Source organism: Pectinophora gossypiella, chromosome 11, assembly GCF_024362695.1.
Source record: "Pectinophora gossypiella chromosome 11, ilPecGoss1.1, whole genome shotgun sequence".
Lineage (NCBI taxonomy): Eukaryota > Metazoa > Arthropoda > Insecta > Lepidoptera > Gelechiidae > Pectinophora > Pectinophora gossypiella.
Genome location: NC_065414.1, coordinates 14,390,007 through 14,416,083, shown reverse-complemented (window position 1 = coordinate 14,416,083; position 26,077 = coordinate 14,390,007). Strand labels below are relative to the sequence as shown.

Genomic DNA, 26,077 nt, shown 5'->3' with positions numbered 1-26,077 from the left:
TCCGGCTCCTTTGTTACTATCTAGACTTTTTAATTTAGATAAAACTGCCATCTGGGAAACGGAGATAGTAGACAGTACTTCATTATTATTATTACATCTGGCATTAACATTGATATTACCGGTGTGTGGGTAGTTTACAAAAACTGAACTAAAAAACCTAGCAAAGAGTTCACATATGCGTTGACCATCAGAGCTAGTTTCGTTGTCGTAGCTCATAGTTTGGGGTATAGTAGAGTGATCCTTCTTATTATTAATGAACCGAAAGAACAGCCTTATATTTTTATCTATATGGTCCTCCGTAGAAGATATAAATTTTTTATAACAGTTTCTTATTAAAATCTTGCTTCGCTCACGAAGCATTGTAAATATATCATAGTCTCTAGGGTTATTGTACATTTTGTATAGTTTGTGATACTTTATTTTTTCCTCCAAACAGTTGATTAATGGGCTGTTATACCAGATCGGGTAATTGAGCGGTCTTTTGCGTGTCAAAGGAGTAAATTTGCGAATGATGTTATTAAGAACATAATAAAAGCTGTTCAAGTTATCATTTACATCTGTCGCAGTAAATACCTCACTCCAATTCACCTCCGAAAGCTCTCTCCTCACTTTTACATAGTCACATTTAAAGAAGTTAAGGCGTCTTCTAGATGATGGTTTAAGCGATTTTTCAGGTGGTAATAGACTAAGGTCAATTGCAAGAGCTGGATGATGTCGATCAGTACGACTTAGTGGATCTGACAGTGTAACTTTAACCGTAGTAAACGTAGAAAGTACTAAGTCCAACTGTCGGTCATTTTGATTGGCTATATTATTAAATTGGTGCAAGTTACACAGCGACAACATTTCAAGTAATAGGGTATGTTTGCGTTCCGTAGTATCACAGGGTTGTAAATAATCTGCGTCAGGTACTGGGGACCATGCCAGATGGGTACAATTAAAATCACCGATCATGACAAACTCACTCGCACTTTCAAAGTTTAAAATATTTCTTTGACAATTAAAATAAAATTCTCCAAGATCTGTAACGGGCATATCGGGTGGCAGGTAGCAAATACAAAAGTTTATAGTTAAAGTAATGCAGTGCTCTAATTTTATCTTGAGCCAGATATCCTCAAACTTACTTTCTAAAACAGGCATACGTAAAGAATTAAATTTCCTATGAACAGCGACTAAGACGCCCCCACCTTCAGTCTTTGTACTTGATGAACTACAACGATCTCTACGGTATATATTATAGCGTTCATCTAAGAACTCGCCATCATAAACACTAGAATTTAAATTAGTTTCGGTTAAACATATGACGTCATAATCGCAATTCAAAACATTTAAATAAAATTCTGTTAATTTAGAGCGAAATCTGTTTACATTTTGATAAAAAATGCTAATCATAATGCTAATAAAAATATCAAAATAACATGATTATAGACTATAGGGAAGTAATAGTGGGTAAATAGGCTGTCATACTTAAATTATATTATTAAGCGTGTCCAGGGTTTTAACATGGATCGCATCCGCGTTCTCGTCTTTACGCAAATACACTCTCCCATAACGGACCCAAACATACTTATAATTTTTGTCCCTGGCTGTAGTTCTGGCCGCCGCGTGTAGCTTTTTACATTCAAGAGACAAATGTTCGGTTACAAAGATACGCTGGCTACTTCCCTGCATGCCGAGGAGAATCGTATTCAATGGTTCCTTAGAGTGGGCCTTGTTATACCGATGCACTGCTGATAGGATAGCGTCCCGTTGGCGTGTTGATCCTAAAGAGAGAAGAATGTTCCTTGGTCGGGGAGAGGACGCGTCCAGTTTCGCCACTCGTCGACAAGCATGGATATCCGTATCGCTGAGAGTGACGTTTACTATTTCGCATAACTTTTTCACTAAAGCATTAACGTTTTCGTTGCGGTGTTCGGGTACAGCCTGAATTTCAACGTTTCGATCGCGTGATATTTTTTCAATTATCGAGAGACGGCTATTTAAGGTATTCAAGTCTGCTTGCAATTTATTTTTTTCGGATTCCAATTTGTTTATTATCTCGTCCTTTAGGTTTAAATCTCTTTTCAAATCTTTTTGCTCCTCCATAATGAAATCAGTCGTCGCAGTGAAATCGTTTTTTAGTGTATCAATCGCAGATTTCACCTCAGATGCTACCATTTCCTTGATCTCGGTTTTCAAGGTTGCGCGCAAATTGTTCATATAAGTAGAAGTAGGTGCAAGCTTCTGATCAAGCAGCGAACTTATCTGTTCTAGTGTAATACCACCCGCAACAATGCCGGTCGACTGGCTATGCACCGAAAGCGGAGACTCCATGTGCTTAGAGCTCTGGTTCGCGGAGGGAGTGACGTCACGACTGATGTGTGCTTTATGGCGTCGCTTGTTATTAATATTCATGCACGAAGGACAATTCAAGTCAGCGAGATCCTTTGCGGAGATGGAAGGTATTTTGTCTGGTGTTATACCGACGCAGCTAAAGCAATATGAAGCGTGGCAAGAGTTACATTTCAAATTATTTGAAGCGTTAATTTCCACTTTGCATTCAGCGCAATTCATTTTTACTAACGTCTGTTAGTTATGCGTTGCTTGAATATGATTCACGTCCGTATGAGTCAGTTGCGATGCAAGTAGGTACAACAAGAGCGCAAGTGTGTGAAACCCGTTTCGGTGCCGGCCGGCGCCGGCGCTAAGTAGTTAGTAGGTGACTTATTCACTACCTGACGTCACTGTCGTTTGGTCCGATCGGCAGAGCGCCGAATCTCAAGAAGACGACGTGAGATCGAATCCCAGCCACGACGGTCAAAATAATTTTATTTTCCAATATTCTTTTCTAATATATATGGCTCGGACAGCGATCAGCAACAGGTTTGTAATAAGTTTAGGTGTTTAGTACTCACAGCTTCAATGTTTGATCACCGGACAGCCGGAGGTACAACTGCTCCAATGCGCGAGAGTGCGAGGTCCGACCCAATCCAATATGGCCGAAGCGTTAAATGGCAAAACTCACAAGAGAAAACAGGAGGGACCGAGAAATCACACTTGGAGTAATAAAATAAAATAAATTTCGATTTATGAATTTCAAACAGCCACAGCAAACACGTCCGTTCGATTCGAGAGCAAGAGTCGAAAAAAAAGCTGTCATTTTCTTATCCGCCGAAAAGGAAAGGGACCGTCTAAAAATTTTACATTGGCCAATAACCCGAGAGAATTATGTTGACAGCACACGTCAAACGGTATGCATACCAGCGAGATACCTTTTTAATTCGCCCGGGTTATTCATACATTTACTCATTCTTCCTATAATTAAGAGCTGTCAATCATCCATCCCTTTCCTTTTCGGCGGATAAGAAAATGACAGGTATAACTTAAAGTAAAATTAGGAGGTGTCTGCAGGAATCGGGGCCAATGCCATTACCGGCAAATCTACAGTAAGTCAAAAATTTAACCCTTGCACTTCAATTTGAACCCATCTGAGAATCCCACCTGGACAGGTAGGTACTCTACAAGATGCAGTTAGAGAACAACATGCAGCGAAAACAATACGCCCAGTTTTCACTAGTTTCCAACTAATCAAATCATGGGGAGGTTAAAAAGGCCTTTTTTTGACGTGACTTATTGCAGATTTGCCGCAGATGGCATTAACTACTTGGCCGGACAAATGGGGAGCGCTGAAGGCTCTCACCCGGAGTTAAAAAGGCCACATCGAGCAATTCATCTAAAAAAGCAATATTGCAATTTGACATAAAAATATAAAAGGGCGGAATGCACACAAATATCAAATAGCAATATTGCTTTTTTTAGATGAATTGCTTGCTTTTTAACCTCCCCATGATTTGTAGTTGGAAACTACCGCACCCTGGACGTAAGTTTAAATTCTTTAAATAGATATATATATAAACGCTTCTGTAAACTACAAAATCATTCTGAAATTATTGAGTAAGAATAATCCCACGGCATTATCAACGCTTTGTTTCCACAGCTCATACGGAAAATGGCAAACGCTAAATCACTGGAGACGTCGAATAAACGCCTGAAGCTCTTCAAACAATGAAATGCTTTTATTAATCTGCAAAACGCGCGAACAATTGGAAAGGGAAACCATTCCCTTTGTTCTGAAGTAGACAGAGGAGGATTTCCCGGAAGGCCTCTAGCCCACGGCGATGCTGTCGCGCGTTCGCATCGATATAGTCGTGATGCGATCGCTAGCTATGAACCCTCGCCCACTTAACCACGATTCAATCGCGATGCAAACCTGATGCTTGGTTCTCTACTCTCGCGCCATCCTCCCTCGATTCTTCCCGCGATGTCGTCCGTCACAGCCGCGCGTTTGCATCGATACAGCCGCGACGCTGTAACGCGATGGCATTGCTTCTGTAACGCGTTGCAAATGTGACTGGAGCACGCGCAACAACGTCACGACAAAACGTTGCCGTGGACGAGACGCCTAAGACCCACTAGGCCCGGTCCTGGGGCAAACACTACGGACAGTTAGGAACGAATAAAGGCGAACACGCAGCTGGAGGAGACACACAATAAATCTTTGTATGAAATCGTATGCAACGTCGCGGACCCATCCGCGCCGCACGACTAGGGCATGCAATATCGGAATATCGGAACCTGAGATCCGATATTTCAGTTCCGATAGAATAGAATAGAATAATTTTATTTGCTTGGATACATGGTTGTTACAAGATGGTCACAATTCTATGTATAAGGATCTTGTGATCCACCAAGTGTATGGCATGCAAAAACTTACAAGAAACGAGATAATAATAAATTATTACAATGAAAGTCATAATTAACAAAATAATGTCAAAGAAATGAATATACAATATTATAATTATTTAAATTGATAACATTCAATATCAATATTAAGGAATGTCAACGTGATTAAATAAATATTCAATTCATTATTATATTACTTACATTTATTATAGTCAAAATAATCTATAAAAAATCATTTCTATTAGCCACTTACGCAGCGTTTTGAATTTATTTTCCAAGGCAATTATGAACTTTTAGTAAAAGATTTAGTTACAGTTACGTTAGTCATCAGTAATTATTTTCAATAATAAAATTTAAGCCCTTGGAATGTTGGAGATACCAATTTAATTGTAACACTCATGTAGCACTTATAAGTAAGTACATAAAACGTCTAACAATGGCGGCTTTTCATTGGATTGGGCATACCTTGTTATGTTGTAAGTACCATACTCAGCAGTGGGTGGATACGGGCTGATGAGATAGAAGTAACAAACAATAAATTACTAAAAGTATGAATGAAGTATGATTCTTTTCAATATTTTCCTCTCAGATAACCCGAGCTTCGCGCCCAACTGGGCACCCTCAGGCCTGTTGTCTTAAATTTTGTACCGGGTGAGAGCCCTCAGCGCTCCCCACTTGTCCAGCCAAGTAGTTAATGCCATTTGCGGCAAAAAGATTAGCTTCTCTGTCTTTAATACCCTTATTGATTATCTGTTGCTAAATAAAACTTCCGCAAACAAGCCTTGGACAAGGATTAGATGGGACATCGCATAATTTATCTTATATCGTTATTATTAGTGTCGGAGATGCCATAAATCCCTTAGTCGCAGTTGTTACGACGACGGGCCCGGAATTATAAGCAACTGAAATTCTTCCAAATGTTTAGGAGATAGCCATGGTCGAATGCCGATCTGTCCTAAGAGTTAGCTAAACATTAGTATTCGGAAGAATTTCAGAGGAATAGATATATAGCAATTTTCTTGTTTCATACTTGTTAATAACCACCAATCCGCACTGGGCCCGCGAGGTGGTTTAAGGCCCTATCCATCTATAGAGGGAAGGCCCGTGCCCCAGCAGTGGGGACGTTAATGGGCTGGTGATGATGATACTTTTTAGAGCGTGATTTTTCCGTAGTCGGGTTTTAGTTTTTAAACTTATATTTGTATTTACTCTAAGTATGGTTATATTAGTTTAGAACTGGAATGTACAATTACAAAAGTTCCTAAAACAATAAAGATTCAAAAACAATAGGACAGCCCAGTCAAATGAGATACTTTTTTCGTAACATCATAACCCGACTACGGAATCATGCTCTAAAAAGTATGAAATAGAAAAATTGGGGCGCCTTTGGTCTTGGATCCATACAAGACCATTAACCCGGCCTCAGGGGGGACAGAGTCATCTTCTCTGCCCTCCACTGGGGCAATTCCTGTTCAGCGCGTCCTTGCCGCGGGGGTGGCTTACTTCAATAGGCCGCCAGACCTACGGGGTATAACGTAGAACCCTTGCCCAGGAATACGGGTGAAGACCTCAACGGTTGCAGAGGCGAAGATGGGAGCCATCGGTACGGCAATGCAGGACGGAAGGGGCAAGTCACAGGGACTGTAACCTGGAACCTGACAGAGGGCAGTAACTGTCAGTACTATTCAGAGGCGAAGGACAGGAGTCCTAGTATGGCTTTGTAATAGACTACTCTGGGCGACATCCCACTTGCGTCAGACAGAGTACTGCGGGGCGGAAGGCAAGAGGGAAACCACTGCCCTATTTTTCCCTAAAAAAGTAGCATGGAAAATGCTGCACCGACAAGAGCGTGGCTCTTAAATTGATGATGATGATGAGGAAAATAGGTAAATTTCTAGGAAATTCTTCCGAATAGTGATGTTTAGACAAGCCGTGTGGTACTATGCCAATCTGTCGTACTGTAGACCGTGATTTGCCCGTAGTCGGGTTTTAGTTTTCAAACTTATTATTTCTTTTTTATAGAATACAGGCCACATTTATAAATTCAGCCATACGTTTTAATTTACAGTATACATATTAGTACTCGTGATCGTACACATAAGTCACGTTAAAAAAGTAGGTACCTAAACTTTGACAGATAACATATAAGTAAGTAAACAATCAACCATAAGTATAATGTATTGTATTTCAGCCTGTAAACAGACCGCTGTTGGTTCAATTTTCCTTTACTTACACAATGAATTAAATTCCACAACTCCGTAGAAAAACGGATGAGGAAAATAAAATCGATCTGATATCTAATTAAATATTTGCTGTCCTGCCGGACTGGGAACGGGCAAGAACCCTCTGCGCTTTTCATTTGTCCGGCCAAGTCAGGCAAAAGAGTTCCTGACTGGGAAATCAATTAAACAGGGCTTTGTAGATAATTAAAATCACGTGAAGATCTAGGACTTACATTGACCAAATTGGAGATGTCCTTAGAAGAGGTTTAGTACGATCTACTCTGAACCGGCGTGCGGGTATTAACCGATTGAAGAATGTGGATGAAGCAAGAGAAGTGTGTCAGGATCGAAGCAAATGGAATTCTATAGTCTCTGCTTACGCCGGTGGGAAATAGGCGTGAGTTTATGTCATGTGTATGTATAAAATCACGTGGTTTCCAAGGTTTGTGCCCGGTTAAAAGCAATAAGGCGAGGAATATAATACAGGTGTTAGTGACACCATAACGAATACTGAGGGAGATGATTCAGACCATGATTCTGAGTTGATAACAAGTAGAATTTCCTCTCGGAAAACTTATATTTTTTATGTTTTTTAAAAATATTTTTAGTTCCATACTTTTGCGACGGAAAATTCCACTTGATAACTACTCAGAATAAAGGTGTGAATGACCCACCAAAGTTTTTGTTACGATGTCACTAACACCCTGTATAGGTATTAGAATGGAATAGAATAACTTTATACGTCGTATTATACCGTCTCTGCCTACCCCATCGGGGATACAAGCATATTATTATGTTAATACGCTTACCCCATTAAGGATTATGAGATAAAAACGACGTGTAATATAAATCGTTTATGATCCTGGCTTAGCACAATTCACGTCCCAATAATTTGTGTGCTTATTGAATTCCCCGCAGCGCCCACTGTGTGAGATTAATCGCAATGAGGTGGCGCAATTAACGGATCCGGCCTCCTAATGTTGATTGAATACTTCCTAATACCACGCAGGCTGTGAATCCTACTTATTACATAGAGTAAGCAAGAATACTACGTCTTTTTTTTTAAGAGCAATGGAGCGCAGCATTCTAGGTGTATAACGAATTGACCGAGTTAAAAATACTGTGCTGCGCTCAAAAACCGGTATATCTGACGTTGGCAAGAAGACCGCCAGGTTGAAGTGGGACTGGGCTGGACACGTGTGCCGCATGCATCCGGAACGATGGGCAAATAGATCATCACGCACAGGACGGACACCGTAGACGTGGTAGACCCCGGAAACGATGGCGCGATGATCTCGATGGTTATCGATAAGACTGGATAGAGCTCGCACAGAACCGGGATACTGGGAAAGACATGGGGGAGGTCTTTGCCCAGCAGTGGGATCATACAGGCTAATAATAATTATTTACAAACAAAATTACATACAGGGTGTTAGTGACATCGTAACGAATACTCAGGGGGATGATTCAGACCATGATTCTTCAAAAAGTCGTCTTTGTTTAGTAATCAGAATTTCATAATCGATCTTGAACCTAAGTAGTACACGACCCAATTCACTACATGTGTACGTGCGTGTCAAAATGCAAGCTGTGACGTCATAAAAAGTGATAAATAGTTATGTTAGGTATTCTTGATTTAAATTCGAAACGTTTTTCAAGTTTTAGACCTACCTTTAGGTAGGTACTATACCATGTGCTCGGTAAGTTTTCATCTAGGAAAGGGCCAGAGAAACCACAGCACAGAGTTAACAAGGTCGATATTCAGAACTGATGGAGTTTTTACAAAATGCCATTTAGTGACAGAGCGTGATGGAAAACAAATCATGTGAATGTCAAACACAAGCATCCTATTATGAGTAGTGATGGGCAGGGAAAGAAAAAATTGGGTGGGAAAGAAAAAATATCGGGAAAATATGGGAAAATAAAATAAACACCCGAAAAATTCCCGAATTATGGGAAAATATTTTTTAATTTAAATATTTATAATCTTATTATTATTTGTATGTCCTTTCCACGTCTGGGGCCTATGGAGTCCCGAACTTTTGAAACGCGTGTGTGGGGCCAAAGCCAACACGTAGAGGCCCCTTAAGATAATTTAATCTAAATGTGTTGTGACACCAACCGGCGACTATCCCTGTATGCACTATGGGAGTGCGCCCAAAGACAATCCCCGGTTCGTGTTGACTATTGCAGATTATGGGAACAAAAGGAACTGGGCTATTGGGTTGCGGGTTAATGAACCGGGATACTGGGGCTATGGGGCCTGCTCGACCAATGTTAATAACAGAGATACATTGGGCAGGCGGTGACTCGCCACTCACTGGATGGGCCACCTATCTAGCCGACGCGACTGGACGACGTGGACGTGGCAAGAGGTGTACACCGCTTTCTGCGACTTAAGCATCTTTCACTGCCACCCTGCGAGCGTATAGCTCTAACTCCCCACTCTGGCCGGCCAATGAAGGCAAGCCAGAGGTGAGAGTCCTGCAGCTCCCACTGGGGTCCACTCTGGCCGGCCAGGACTGTCACTATCTTTGTTGCTCTTCTTTGGACTCTCTCTAGTAGTGCAATGTCCTTCCGATAGTAAGGTCTCCATATTTGAAACCCATGTTCTAACAGCGGTCTGACGTAAGTAAGTTTTGTAAAGCCTAAGAAACAATTCCTTATCTATATAGTAAAAAGCTTTCTAATTATGTATAGGAGGGACTTAGTCTTCTTAGTGATTCCAATAATTGTTCGTCTCACTTTAGATTATGTGTTATCGTTATGCCAAGGTCCTTTTGTTTTTTAACACACTCTAGAGGTTTTGAGTCAATGGTGTAACTCAACGAGGGGTTGTTACTGTCAACACGCATCACAGTGCATTTAATTTGTCCACTTTCAATGTGATTAGCTAATCTTGGGTCCAAGCAATTACTCTATTCAGATCAACTTGGATTATATTATGGCTAATAAGTGGATTCCCAACACAACAGCATGCGTGGTCTAGTGGTTAGAGCGTTAAGCTCGTTAGTGGGACGTATATAGACAGTTTATACATATGTGAGTGGATTCCCAATTATTTTCGTGATATATCAGACATTTTTGGTCCTAACACCGATCCCTGCGGCACACAGCTGAGGATTTTCTGGGAACAGAGTATGATTCTCCGATGCGCACAGAGAAGGTGCGCTTTGACAAGGAAGTCTTCAATCCACTTCAAGAGATTACCTCTTCATTCCAAAGAGCTCTAATTTAGCAATCAATCGTGTGACAGGAACTCGATCAAAAGCTTTTTCATAGTCCAAGTAAATAATATCTGTAGGTATTCGTGCCTCCCAATTTCTTGTCCGTGTGTCCAAGCAACAGAATAAGTTGGTAACTGTTGACCTCCTTGGCACAAAACCATGTTGCTCCTCGATGATGACATTCTCTCGTGCTAAAAACATCCTATACAGAATGTTAGTGACATTGTAACGAATACTGACGGAGATGATTCAGACCATGATTCTGAGTTAATATCAAGTGGAATTTTTCGTCGCAAAATTCATGTTTTTTTTTTAATTAAGATGGGTTTGCTCTTGACTTCGTTCTTCCACAAAAAGAAGAGATCGACGTTGGAACGAGCCTACCCAGAAAATGCCTATTCACCCTTTTTAGTTTCTTTTGTAATTATTTTCAATTATGTACTTTTGCGATGGAAAATTAAAATTCATATTAACTCAGAATAATGAGCTTAATCATGCCTCTCAGTATTCGTTACGATGTCACTTACACCCCGTACAAGTACATACAGGTAGCCATACAATTAGGTATGGGTATTAGTGACAACATAACGAATACAGAGGAGGATGGTTCAGGCTATGATTCTGAGTTGATATCAAGTGGAATTTCCTGTCGGAAAATTCATGTAATATTTTGTATTTTTTTATTTTTTTTTTAGTTCCATGCTTTTGCGACGGAAAATTACACTTGATATCAACTCAGAATCATGGTCTGAATCATCCCTCAAAGTTTTCGTTACCATGTCACTAACACCCAGTATATCCTATTCTTCTTCTATCGTGTGGGTTGTGAGGTGAATTACCCACCTCATCAACCCTGGTGTCAGGGTTACTATTGAGCCGCCAAAGTCCCCTGACATGGCTCATGTAACGACTACTTACTTACATCATTAAGTAGTAACCGGGACCAACGGCTTAACGTGCCTTCCGAAGCACGGATCATCTTACTTAGTATATCCTATAATATGTAGGTATCTTTGCACGGAATTATTAAAATCGAACATTCCATTCAAAAGATATTACGAATTTAAGTTTTAAGAGTTCATACGATACTACGACAGAACATAAATTGGGCATAAGTAGGCATACATTATATTTAAATGGTCGTTGTTGGAAATCCTTACTTTTAATACAAATATATGCGATAAAAAATATTTTCCCTTGAAATGGGAATTTTTCGGGTTTTTTCCCTCACAATTGGGAAAATTCCCAAAACGCGGGAATTTTCCGGGTAAGAACCCAACACTAATTATGAGGCTTATTGGAACTGGATTGGATTGTTACTTGAAATACTTACTTACATAGTAAAATCGTTCTTGATACAAAAACAAGAATTTGTAATAAGATCCCCTCGGCAAAAAAGCAATCCCGTTAAACATTTTGTAAATTTAAATAGTTGCTAACAAATTAATTTCATTGTACCTACTTAATAAACTCTAGAGAAACCTTTAATCAATTCTAGTGGAATTTCTAGCTTTTATCGGCGAATCTCGATGTTTCTTGAGGTTCACAAGAGGTACCAAATGTAGTTAAACAGTGTACTAAGGTACAATCATTATATTGGTTAACAGTACACCCGCGGTTCTGAAATCACGATGGCGGGTGTAAGTACCTAATATTCAAAATATCATTGTATGGACGTAGGTACTAGTGATGTGCCGGGTCGTTAAAAATGTATATCCGCGGATACGGATCTGAATACGGATATTTAGTGTAAAGATCCGCGGATACGGATACGGATACGGATCTTTATTTTCCTATTCAATATTTTAGTTTTACATAACATAACATAAATAGCCTATATACGTCCCACTGCTGGGCACAGGCCTCCTCTCAATCAACCGGAGAGGGTATGGAGCGTACTCAACCACGCTGCTCCACTGTGGGTTGGTGGAGGTGTTTTACGGCTAATAGCCGGGACCAATGGCTTAACGGCTTGTTTAGTTTTAGTTTAGATTTAGTTTTAGTTTTTTCATTAAAAAAATGTTATAATTTGCTAATATTGACCTCGTTAACATTATAAAAAAAGATTAAAGTTTTAGTTATTTCATTGTTATAAAAGTGATATTTTATCTTGCTTTCATTATAAAGATCTATCTATCTAAATGTTTGCAATATAAACGTGCCAAATATTTGATTTTAAGAAATAAAAACAATCTGAATGGAATTTTATAGTTTTTTATTTAATAATTCTACTTAATCACCTGAAAAAGATCCGTAAAAGATCCGCGTGAAAAGTAACGGACGCGGATACGGATACGGATTTTTCTTTTATCTCGGATATCCGCGGATACGGATACGGAACATCACTAGTAGGTACACAGATTTTCAGGAGAAACACGTAAAAGTACACAGAAGGTACCAAATAACTGCAATATATTTAGGCCCATCTGAGAAATATACCCGCGATCCTGATATACACGAAAATTAGCTACTTAAATGTTTATTCTCTCTAGGCTGGCCCTTTCACGTCATTTAAAGGTCCATTCTGTTGCGAACGACCACTTAAACAATGGTGCTAATTCCTGTAAATACCATCTAATTTTATTTTAAGTTATATCTGTCATTTTCTTATCCGCCGAAAAGGAAAAGGACGGGTAATCGACAAGCATAAAATTTATGGAACACACGTCAATTTTAAGCACAAATCTAAATCAACCGTCTAAAAATTTTACATCAGTCAATAACCCGACACATTAATTTACTCATTCTTCCTAAAATTAAGAGCTGTGAATCATCCGTCCCTTTCCTTTTCGACGGATATGAAAATGACGGATATAACTTAAAATAAAATTAGGCGGTGTCTCCAGGAATCGGGGCCATTGTAAGTATTTCGATAAAACCAACATAAAACATCGTTACGACCACAATGCAGCACCACATTGGGATAATAAGTAGGTTTAGTAATCTACTTACCTATGAAAATTGAAGTTTTACGAATTGTCTTCTTATCGTGTGGGTTGTAAGGTGGAATACCAACCTCATCAACCCTGGTGTCAGGGTTATTATTGAGTCGCCAGAGGCCCCTGACATGACCCATGTAACGACTACATACTTACATCAGTAAGTAGTGACCGGGACCAACGGCTTAACTTGCCTTCCGAAGCACGGATCATTTTACTTTCGGACAATCAGGTGATCAGCCTGTAATGTCCGAATCAAACTAGGGACCACAAACTGATTTTTGTGACAAATCCCCACCGGGATTGGAACCCGGAAGAATTCTAAGTATACGTACATAATGTGATCCAAATATCAAGCACCATGTATTTTTATACATGTTTCTGCCATTACATTGTATTTTGGAATAATTATGTGCCCGAACAATGAGAAAATAGGTAATAAACACTTTTAAACTGTACAACGCCATCTACTTGTATTGTTTTTTGGAGAACATAGCCTGGAAAATCCCTCATTTAATATGGGATTGCGATGGATGCTTCATTTTTAATTTGTAAATGGCGTTTATGGTAACAGTCCCAGGTGTGTGGTCGACGACTTCCCTCAATCAGCGCTTATCGCTATCGACCCACTAGGGTCGATTAATTCTTTCAAATATTTTTCCTCTCAGACGACGCCCTGAGCCTAGGTTCGCGCCCGAATGGGCACCCTCAGGCCTGTTGTCTTAAACGTTGTACCGGGTGAGAGCCTTCAGCGCTCCCCATTTGTCCGGCCAAGTAGTTAATGCCATCTGCGGCAAATCTACAATAAGTCACGTCGGGATCGTCTATTACATCCTTCGGATGCCGATAAATACACCACGAACCCCACCACTGTGGTTTTTGTAAACGACATAAACATTGTAATGTTTTTTTATGTTTATTATTCTTCTTCTTTGCGAGTCGATGGCGATCGAAACTAAATTTTTGCTGACCAATAATTGGCCACGCTTACGGCATTGTCAGTGGCTTCGTACAGGTCTTTAATAGTGCAGGTGTTAGGGCACTTAGGACAGCACAAAAGGTGAGCCATAGTTTGTGGTGATACTCCACACTCGCAATCATCGCAACCATCAACCAGGTATCCCCACCTGCAGAGATTATCCTTGCAGCGGCCAACCTGTGTCCGGAGCCTATTTAAAGACTTCCATGTGGGCCACGCTAGATTACTTCCTGTTACTTCTTGTTTATTATTGATATTAGATTTATAATATTTACTCCTTGCACATAAAATATTATTGAATTGTTTTGTGTTTGACACCTGATTTGTTTTTATACACGTTAGACATCATCACTAGTCGGCAGTAGTGTGGTTATACATACATAAACAGCCTATATACGTCCCACAGCTGGGCACAGGCCTCCCCTCAATCAACCAGAGGGGGTATGGAGCATACTCCACCACGCTGCACCACTGCGGGTTGGTGGAGGTGTTTTTACGGCTAATAGCCGGGACTAACGGGTTAACGTGCCCTTCGAAGCATGGAATCATCTTAGTTTTGTGATGTGATTACCTAAAAAAAAAGTAAACAACACCACAGTGGTGCCGTATCGTGGTTTCGTTGACAATATATGCATTAACTCATAAAAATAGCTTATTTTTGCGGCAAATACCAACAAGAATGAGCTTTATTTATTGAATAACATAACGACCGCCGTGGTCCAGTGGTTCGATTGCCGGTGGCGACATATTATTATTATTATTAGCCTGTATGATACCACTGCTGGGCAAAGACCTCCCCCATGTCTTTCCCAGTGTCCCGGTTCTGTGCAAGCTCTATCCAGTCTTTTCGATAACCGTCGAGATCATCGCGCCATCGTTTCCGGATTTCTGGCGACATTTCACAGTTTGATTAGGGCATGCAGGATAATCACCGGATTGTCCGAAAGTAAGAAGAACTAAGTACTAAAGCTTTCTGTAGACCAACGAAATAGTCGAGCCAACTGTGTTAGTGAAAACTGCATTTAAGGTAAGTCATCATCATCAGCCCATTAACGTCCCCACTGCAGGGGCACGGGCCTTCCGTATGGATGGATATGAGTAGGGAGAACGGGCCTTAAACCATCACGCGGGCCAATGCGGATTGATGGTTATTAACGACTGCTAATGCAGCCGGGACCAACGGCTTAACGTGCCTTCCGAAGCACGGAGGAGCTCGAGCTGAAAACTTTTTTTTTGTCACCCATCCTATGACCGGCCTTTGCGAAAGTTGCTTAACTTCAACAATCGCAGACCGAGCGCGTTGGCTGCGCCACCGAGCTCCTCTATTGCTAAGGTACGTAATTTACTTAATAACTCATTGGTGCAAGTTTGAAAAGCTAGCCGGTATAACACCAGGACCACAGAGTATATGCCACATTAATATTGTTAAAAAAACATCCAAAACGAGATAAAATTCTTATATTAGGTACTTTTAAATACAGGTAACAGAAAAAATAAGTACAAGATGTTCCGATGGATAATGTTAGTCTTTCGAAGCTGCAGTGTAATACAACAATCGTTTCAGAAGACTACCTTCGAGGCAGCCTCCGACAGTCTTTAGTATTTCGTCGTTTGAAAATCGGAGACCATGCCAGAATGAGTTGGACCTGTATTACATAAAACAAAATTTAACATACATACATATATAAACTCACGCCTGCGATCGCAAATCGAGTTGGCAAACCCACGAGTAATCAAATTATGTGGCTATTTCTCGAGCGACCTATAATAGTCCTTAGTAGCGGCACATGTATTGTCAACGACACCACTTCTTCTTCTTATCGTGTGGGTTGTAAGGTGGATTACCAACCCCATCAACCCTGGTGTCAGGGTTATGATTGAGCCGCCATAAGCCCCTGACATTACTCATGTAACGGCTACGTACTTACATCAGTAAGTAATAACCGGGACCAACGGCTTAACGTGCCTTCCGAAGCACGGATCATCTTACTTTTGGACAATCAGGTGATCAGCCTGTATTGTCCTAACCAAACTAGGGATCACAAAGTGATTTTTCGTGACTTGTCCCCACCGGGATTCGAACCCGGGACCTCCGGATCGTGAGCACAACGCTCAACCACTGGACCACGGAGGCCGTTACTAGTGGTGTCTAACATGTATAAAACAAATAGTTATGTTTTAATTATTAAAAAGTAATGTCGCTGAAATGACATTGGGCAAAAATGTATGGAACTTGGTCCAAGAACCTCCACTGATGAGACTTGCATGTAATGCAAACTTATGCTTTCCCTATGATTCTGGCAAAATTCTATCGATTCTGTCTCTGGATTCTTTTTCTACGGTCATGTCCTGGCTATAAATGTGATAAAATACGTGCAGTGGTGGACAAAAATCTATTCAAGATATCGTATACGTAATATCAACCCAAACGATAAAAAACACATTAAAAAAGTTTTTACAATAAAGAGTTTTTGTATTGTATTGAAAACCTAACTGACGGACCTAATATCAGCCCAAACGATTGTTACAAAAACAAAATTTTGCACCAAACTACCTTTTACAATGTAGGTTAGCCAAGCAATAAAAAGGGGTTGTCGGAAATTCAATTAGTCCTTGGGGGAAAAAGTTTCATTGGGACAAAAAGCTCGAGCCACATACCTACTTCCTTTAATTAAACACAGGCATATCCACTCAAGGAATGAAATAATCCCCAAAAGCAAGTAAGTATAAGTAAAATGTTTATTTGTCATAAGGACACGTTATTAGTAGTAGTATTGCCCCAACGGTCGACTATTTATCAAACAAATACTTTTGTATGCAGTAACAAATACTTTTCTTAAGAAAAGTAATGATAAAATTGCAGCCCATCACATAAGATATACATTGCCGGTAAAGTTGCTTTAGAATTTGAGAAGCAGTAGAGTTATAGTAGTTATTTTTTTTTATATCTGTTATTTATATCTGTTTGCAGGAGTTAAATAAATCTTATCTTATCTTATTTAGCCTATACGATCCCACTGCTGGGAATACCATGCCGCACTGTAAGTGGAGGTGTCTCCTGTCGTGGCGTGGTGCTGGCGGTGGTGAAAACTTAAACTCGTTTTTGTACTAATAGTCACTATTTATTAGGATTATTATACTTTTTATATTTTCTATTATATTTGTTACAAAATATGCGTGACGCTCCGGTAGGGCAGTATTGCCATACAAAAAAAAATATAATAACAAAAATGTTTAAAACCTACGACACACATATACGTATACATAGAAAAAGAAGTGTTTGAGTAAGTAGCAGTAAAATAGAGCGGGGTTGAACCAGCGACAACGGTTCTCATATAAAATGCGCGTTAGGGCCTTTCCAACCTGTTTCTTCTAAGTATTCCGCGTTTTTTTTTATATAGTTATTACGAATAAGAATGAGTAGGTCCGATACTGAAAGGTTTTTAATGATGACGTCACACGAACATATTTCCATACGAATGCAATAGAAAATTCTCGTTTTGATGTTTCGTAAAAAGTATCTTATATGACTAAATTTTACAATTCAGTCAGATCCACATATCCATTCCATTCCATACATTCAGTCATCCATCCATTACCCATCCATCCATTCCACCATCCATCCATTTCATCCATTTAGTACCCTGACACCAGGGTTGATGGGGTTGGTACTCCACCTCACAATCCACACGATAGAAGAAGAGTCAGATCCAAACGTAAATTTGACAACAAAGACAAATAATATCATTGGTTCAGACCAGTGTTGGATTCGAACTTGCGACCGAGTGAGAGCCAAGCGTTCTTCCAACTGGATTACCACAGCTTTATGTAATATTTCTACACATAGGCATAGAATAAGGACTATAATTATGTAGAAAGAACTGTAAGTAGGTAGGTTTAGTCACAGGATACCAGTCCTACGGAAATCGCGTTTCTTAGCCGCAATACACCGATTGATTCCGAATTCAATTATCGAAAGGCCACACATTTTTTTATTTAAACATACGACCGCGTTTCCATAGCTAAATTGACATGCGAGTGATAAGTAGCGTAGAATATTACTTATTCATGTTTTTATCGACTATGCAGGGACTGTCTTAAACAATCTGTTTTAGAAAAGTAACTTACAATCTAGCCCCCACATCGGCTTCCAGCGCCCCTGCCTCCTCCAAAGTATCGGGAGCCACTTCCTCATCTTCGTGTTCTGTAGACATGTTTCACTATTGTCAAAATATGCTTTCCAAAGATTTCCTATTAATACTTTAATTACTTATTTCCTGCGTTATTTATTTCGATAACTCAATTCTGCTTGCGATGACAATCAGATTTTCACAATATGACATCGAATGTGAATTATTTTCCGAATCCGCCAGTATCCCGATGTGTCTTTTGGTGAGGTTGATGTTAACCTAAACTTCATAGTCCATAATCATCAAGAAAGAAAATCTACGAGAAAAAGACGACCAATTTTTATATTCTTAGTTCCTGTAATAACTAATCGAAACAATGAATAACACAAACGTGCTGAAAATTCAAAATATTTTGGCGCCATGCGCCTATTTCTAATGCTTGGAGTACAGTATAACTAACGCCATCTCTTAGATTTTATAAGAACAACTTAACAGGAAGCTATGGAACGAATGACAGAAAGAATCCGCCCATAATATTTTTTTTAAAGTTCCCTCATAATATACTATCACTAGTGCAATCCACGTCTTAAATAAATTATAAACTGTATTCATAATCAAAATAATATTTCATGGTAATAGAAATAAAATTAAAAACCTAATTAAAATAAATGTATTTTTCATTATTAAATCAAATAATTTATTAATAACTGTTGATTGCGAGCGCCAGATGGGTCGATGACTCATCGTTTGAACAGTTTCAGAACGCACCTCACTCTCGATAGAAGGGTGAGTGAACCATCTCATTGTTATTTATTGCATTTGCCTCTAATAATACATTAATTAGCCGTTTTACTGGTAAAGCGAGTGCAATAACATAGGTCGGGACAGCCATGCCGATGTGAGTAATACGGTCGACCGAGGTGTGGCACGGCCGGGTTTTTGTGCAACAGTGTTCAGTGACATTGTGAAAAAATATTCTGCATAACTCGCAAGATGACCGAGTATAAGTTGGTGGTAGTAGGCGCCGGAGGCGTGGGCAAATCTGCATTGACTATACAGCTGATACAAAACCATTTCGTGGACGAATACGATCCGACAATAGAGGATTCGTATAGAAAACAAGTGGTGATTGATGGTGAGACGTGTCTGTTGGATATATTGGATACGGCGGGGCAGGAGGAGTATTCCGCGATGCGGGATCAGTACATGCGGACGGGGGAAGGGTTCCTGCTGGTGTTCGCAGTAAACAGTGCTAAGAGTTTCGAGGACATTGGCTCCTACCGGGAGCAGATAAAGCGGGTGAAGGACGCGGAGGAGGTGCCGATGGTGCTGGTGGGCAACAAGTGCGACCTGCAGGCCTGGGCCGTCGACATGACGCAAGCGAGAGAGGTATATTGTTATATAATATATTTACTATCATTTATTATATTATGCTCTGGCTATAACGGGTTGATTAATAGTCGTCAACACTTCCACCAACATACAGTGAAGCAGCATAATAGAATATGCTCGATACCCCTAGATATAGAAGACACCTGTGCACAGCAGTGGGACATACATACGCTGTTAATGTTATTATTTACTAATTACATAATTCAATATGTAATCACTACATGATCAATGACTTCAAGGGCTATTGTAGGGTTAATAATTACCTTCACACTGTGAAAGTGTCTACTTAAACGTAGGGATTTAGGTCACAATAGATCTGACTAGATCGCAGTGATCTTGCGGGCTGTTCTTCAGTCCGGTCCTCACAAATTTTCAAATAATAAAATAAAACTCTGGCAATAACGGGTTGGCTAATAGTCCAAACTTCCACCAACATGCAGTGAAGCAGAAACAGCAGTAGTTGCGGATGAGACATTTGTTATATATACGACGACTCAAAGTGTAACTATGTTACCTATTAAATAAAGGTATTTATGAATTTGAGCATCATAATAGAGTATGCTAGATACCCCCTGCGGTGGATTTAAAAGAAACATATGTTTTAATGTGTTATTAGTAATACCTAACTCATTATCCTTCACTTGTAGAGGAATATCTTCTTCAAATCCTTTTATCCCTTGTTGGATGGAGGACTTCAATAACAGATTTCCACTCCTTGCGATCTTCTGCTGCCTCTGTAGCTTGCTCATGACATGCTGAGTTGTAGAGAAATATACAGTATGAATTATGAAAATAACATCAAGCATTATTCAGGATTATAGATATACACTTACTTAAAATAAATAACCAAAAATGTAACAAAAAAATATACCATGAATACCTATTCCATGGGATTTGGAATATTCATGGTATTTTTTTTATGTTTATGGTTATTTATAATAAAAATGCCTATGTCTTAGAATATGCTGAGTACTGCATACCACCACAGCTATATTTTGAACATTACCTATTAAAATAATAATAATATAAGCCTTTTCTGATGTTTTTACATAAATATAGTTTCCTTCTATCATTGTTTTTCTTAATAATGTTTTCAGTTTACTACCTATGAAAAAAAATAGTTATAAAAAAATAGTCTACTTGATGTTCATATTATCATTATGTATATTATTTTCTTGTTTCATACTTTGTAGTGTGATTTTTCTGTATTTGGGTTTTAATTTTTAAATCAACTTTTTTATTTTGTTAACTTTCATTTTCTAACACATGATGCTATACATAAAGGTTGCCTAGAAGAGATTGCTACTTAGCAATAAGGCCGCCTATTGTACTAATTCTATTTCTCTTTTGTTTTGTATTTTGTTTGTTTCCTGTTTGTGCAATAAAGTATTTGTTATGTTATGTTATAATTAGGTACATTTTTTTCTGTATTTTGTATGCACTTGCAATCGGTCCGAGTATCATAAGCAGGTTTGTTTCACTCCTTTGTTTCATCAGTCAAGGACGCGCAGAACACAAATTTATAATTTCCCATAATAGACTTACCCAAAAGAAAACTGTTAATTTTACGTAGGCTTCTTCTTGTAAAGTTATGAATTTATTTTCTATGTTTTCCCGCAAAATTTGTCAGTGGCTAAAAATAGCCGATGATGTTTCATTAGAAGGAATTAATGAGTGACAACTGAAATGATTGTGATAATGTTTTATTCATGTTTGGATCATAGATGACTGATGTCACATGGTTCCCCTTTAAATGGGGCTTAACGTCTCATCTGCCGGAATGCAGATCTTGACCAGACTCAATGTAAAATTTATTGTGTCTGGTATCTCGGCAGATAAAAGTTTAAATTTAGCTAGTGAGAAGTAGGTGTACTGTACAGTCACGAGCATTAATATGTATACACTTTACGTACCATGTCACAATAACTTTTTTGACAAATTGAACTGTAAGTCTCACTAAATGTCAAATATGTTAGTGCGACAGAGTCCTAAAGTGCACTTTATATTGCTCATGACTGTACACTTCTGCCTACCCTTTCAAGGATATGTGATGTTATGTTATGCTGTACAGACCGTCAAAGGAATTAATGATGGACAATGAATGGCCGTGAAATGTTTTTGACTCTATTATTTAAATAGACAATTATAGTAGATATGTATGCTACGTAATTATTCCAAAATACAATGAAATGGCAGAAGCATATATAAGATTAATTCGGTACGGTAAAAAAAGATTACGCTAATTCTAAAACCGTTTCGAGATTTCGTCTTAATTAGCTTTATTTCTCTATGTTTAGTTCTCAAATCAGCTGGATGGTGTTTATTTTAGCAATAATCGTGTATTAATTTGACCTTCATGTGACTTCTAAAGGTAGTCAGTCTATTATCGTTGCCAAATCCCATTTATAATAAATAAAATTTAATATAATCGTGGTCATCACTAGGGTAAGGTGTCCTGGGAGTGTGCGGTTAACACACTTAATAAAATAACTTCAATAATAATGGGGATGAGGAGCTCGGTGGCGCAGCGGTAAACGCGCTCGGTCTGCGATTGTTGAAGTTAAGCAACTTTCGCAAAGGCCGGTCATAGGACGGGTGACCACAAAAAAAAAGTTTTCATCTCGAGCTCCTCCGTGCTTCGGAAGGCACGCTAAGCCGTTGGTCCCGGCTGCATTAGCAGTCGTTAATAACCATCAATCCGCACTGGGCCCGCGTGATAGTTTAAGGCCCGATCTCCGTATCCATCCATAGGGAAGGCCCGTGCCCCAGCACTGGGGACGTTATTGGGCTGATGATGATGAATAATGGGGACCGTAGCCTGGAAACTCCCTCATTGTACGATAATATGTTATAATTTGACGCTAATTATTCTGCTACTTTAAAAGACTAGCTCGCCGGACTATTAAAATTGTTAACTACAAATGTTTAGGACCTCCGCGATACCAGGTTTCCCTAAAACGGCATCCGCCAGTAATGTAGAAATGATTAAGTTTTTGTTAAAAACTAGTCAGCCTTCTAACAGACTAGTCAGCGCCAATCAAGCCATCTCAAAGTTTTTAATATCACCATATTTACTCCATCACCTCAACCTTGCAGGTCGCGCGGAGTTACGGCGTCCCCTTCGTCGAGACGTCAGCTAAGACCCGCATGGGGGTCGATGACGCCTTTTACACTCTCGTCCGGGAGATCCGCAAAGACAAAGAGAGCCGTTGCAGAAAGTACCGGAGAGGTAACAAACTCGGCCCCCGGCGCAGGTTCAAATGTACCTTACTGTAAGCTGTATTGTACCACTAATATTTATGGATATGTCCTTTGTAGATTGACTGTTGGTAGAGGCTAACGTAACCGTCGCGCTTTGTACGCGTTTTTGTATGAAGTCGTTTCGTACAGTCACTATTAACCCCAAGTACAAACTTTAGAACTGTGTCGCTTTAACATGCTTGACATTTAGTGAGACTTTGGATTCTATTTGTCAAATGAGTTGATGCGGCAGAGTTCTAACTTACCTATTACATAACACTGTTCATGACTGTACGAACACACAGGCACAATCCCGACCTTTCAAGCTGCGGGAGCTCGCCTGCGTTTACGTACGGTACGTACGACACAAATTTGTACGAAACCGCGCCCAAACTGCCACCGGTCTTGTTGTTTTTTATTTTAACAATGAATGAATGTGTGTCAGCTTGAATAATCGTCTCCAGATGATGATCAAACTACAGTCATCATCATCAGGCCTCATACATATTTTACAGAATTTTTACAGAATAATTATTGTACCCGAAAACTGAAAAAGAAAATGTGGACTTAAGAGAACTCTTCCAGTCAACATTTTGCTTGACGGCAAATGAGTGGACTAAGTTAGATAGGAAATACGAAATTTACTTTAAACATAGTCTAACAAGTATGATTATAAATTTACTATTAATTAATGCTTAAATCTTCTTATTGCTGTATCTTCACAGATTGTTGTTGAATGTTTTAGGTACTAGTATGTTAGCGGGAGAATCTAAAGGATAAATAGACTTCTGTAGAGTATTTATAATGGTCTTAAGGCCCAAAGTCCTTTTAAAATCCAATTGTTTAACTGTTGTGCCTGTTAATCTGGGGCAGACGGATATTCCTTGGACTGTTCACCAGAAAGCGAGACGTCGCCGTAAAAATGAACAATGAACAGTTTCAAAAACAAAACAGTCTCTACTAACTTGTCAATCTACAAAACTTCAGCTGGTAATTTATAAATGCAAATAATTACGCCTAAATCATATCTTTACAACAATTATGAATTTAAATACCTAAATAAATGTTTTAACAATATATTATTGCATTTACAATTACCAGCCGATATTAGATATGTATGTAATTAGCATAACTATTGTTATTCTATCTTGGAATTTGCCTGTAATGAATTTAAAACATGCTTTTATGTGCGCAAAAGAACAAAACTATAGATTTTGTCATGTTTTGAAATCATTGGAATTTTACTGGTGGTTTGATATAATAACGCTTTTTTGGTATCTGAACATTGACGTCATGCCAACCGCCGCTGGTAAAACTCCCGTGATTTCATAAGAAGTAAGCACACAAAAAGCCCAGCCTTTATAAAATGTAGATAGATATTTTTTCTATAAAATAGAAACATTCTTAATATCCGTAAATATTAGTTCAATATTTTATGTATTGAAGCACTTTATAAAAAGTCTCCGGACTAATTATATGATAATATTTCAATAGTAAAGATTTTCTTAAGAAGCTGAGATCCCTTATTGAAGGCAAGAGCGCGGCGCGGCAAAATCAAACTCTTCCAGTTAGTATGGAATCGCATGAAAGCGTTCCTCACGAACGTGCGATTTCGCAAACGATAAAATCTACTTCCAATGCCGCGTTCGTGTTTTCTTTATTAGGATTCGCTAAAGAAATCAGGGCATCCGCCTTTTTGTAAACATTAGATAATCAAATTATATAACTTGGTCACACCAGGCGTTTTGTAAAATTAGGTACTTAACTTTCTATGTACACGGATTTAATGAAATTAATACTTCTACGATGGAAATGTATGTTCAATCTTATGTGGAACTCTCAAGGTGCTATTTTATGATAGTACACTTGCAGTACGAAGCTGGACACTGATAGGACGTGATTTTAGAAGCCAGAGCACATTGAATGGTTTGCTCACACTAATCACATGATCCGTATGAGTGCACGTCAAACGGTTGGTCCCGGCGACTATATTCACCTAAGTATGTAGATTTTACATGAGCCATGTCAGGGGCCTTTGGCGGCTCAATAATAAAACGAAAAATAATTCAATTAATTCGAGTATGTATACAGATGGTTCACCTGTAATATGCCCTGGCTTTTAAAAGATAAGAGTATAATTGATTCAACTATGTTTATTGAACTAATAAATACAAATTCAATTTGAAAATGCTCGATTAAAAAATGTTCGAATTTTGGAATTTAAAAAAATGTGTAGTTTTCATTGTCTTCGTCATACAGGAAACAATTTTCATACATTTTTTATACATAGACATGTCAAATGTAGATAATGTGCCAACAAAAAACTAATCTTGCAGCTCGCAGTGCTGCCGATTCTGTCGAGCAATACTTAATTTTATTTTAATTTGATATCTCTAAAAATAGTGTCGTCCGATACAATGTACCTACATGTAGAGCTTTTTTTAGAACAAAACAACAAAAAACATAAACGGCCTATGTATGTCCCACTGCTGGGCACATATCTCCCCTCAATCAAGAGGAGGGGATATAGAGCATACCGTGCATGCATGTAGAGGTATGCACGGTGTTTTAGAACTATAAATTTAAAATAAATTTAATTTTGTGTCTGCCAGATTTCGCATCAATATCATAGCTAAAAGAAAAGCAAAATGAATACAATTTATGACATTCAAAGAGTAATATTAAAAAGATACCAGAATACAGAATTGACAAAGAGTAAAATTAATCAAAATAAAAATACCTAAACCAATTATTTTCAATTATTTATGGAAATTACTAGGTAGTGGTGCAGATTCTGGCATACTTAATTACAAAACTAGCTCTATCTCTTTCTTGTATTTACAGTAAGCAAAGGACAGCACTATTTTTAAAACGGTCGAACTTAATTGAAATTTAAGTTTTGTTCGCAAGAATCGGCACGCCATATTATGCCTAATTCGTTGATATGAAAACTTGATATATAATGATCTTGTTTCTAAAAGTTTATCAAACCATAAACAAATCAAGCTGCCTTTACACTGTGGTAGAAAAATATACTTACAAACAATGAACCCTCGACCTAATAGATTTAACAAAACAGCACAGGCACAGAATGAAGAATAACACTATGTATAGAACGGACACTCTGTCCCGCACCTATCATGCCGAGCTAGATTCACCCCCGCTGAAACTTGAGTGTAAATGGCTATAAGCCGTTAAGAGGAAGTGCCTCGCTCGCACTTACACG

At 38.8% G+C, this 26,077-nt stretch overlaps 2 protein-coding genes across 4 annotated transcripts; one reads left to right on the top strand and one right to left on the bottom strand.

Moving 5' to 3' along the window:
- Window positions 1-15,530: 15,530 nt before the first annotated feature.
- On the bottom strand, window positions 15,531-20,532 carry LOC126370894 (uncharacterized). Of its 3 annotated transcripts, none has more exons than XM_050016009.1 (4): window positions 20,445-20,532; window positions 20,234-20,366; window positions 18,218-18,293; window positions 15,531-15,735 (listed from the first exon to the last, which is right to left on the bottom strand). In XM_050016009.1, exons 2-4 carry the CDS (start codon window positions 20,358-20,360, stop codon window positions 15,612-15,614), a joined length of 327 nt encoding a protein of 108 aa, XP_049871966.1. In that variant the 5' UTR covers window positions 20,361-20,366; window positions 20,445-20,532; the 3' UTR covers window positions 15,531-15,611. The 3 variants fall into 3 exon arrangements, 2 of the variants coding, with proteins under 2 accessions (XP_049871966.1, XP_049871965.1); XM_050016008.1 differs by having other exon boundaries at window positions 20,483-20,498; XR_007566923.1 differs by lacking the exons at window positions 20,234-20,366; window positions 20,445-20,532 and adding an exon at window positions 19,875-20,094.
- On the top strand, window positions 18,987-24,778 carry LOC126370888 (GTPase HRas). The gene is made up of 2 exons (XM_050016001.1): window positions 18,987-19,608; window positions 22,708-24,778. Exons 1-2 carry the CDS (start codon window positions 19,213-19,215, stop codon window positions 22,885-22,887), a joined length of 576 nt encoding a protein of 191 aa, XP_049871958.1. The 5' UTR covers window positions 18,987-19,212; the 3' UTR covers window positions 22,888-24,778.
- Window positions 24,779-26,077: the final 1,299 nt, after the last annotated feature.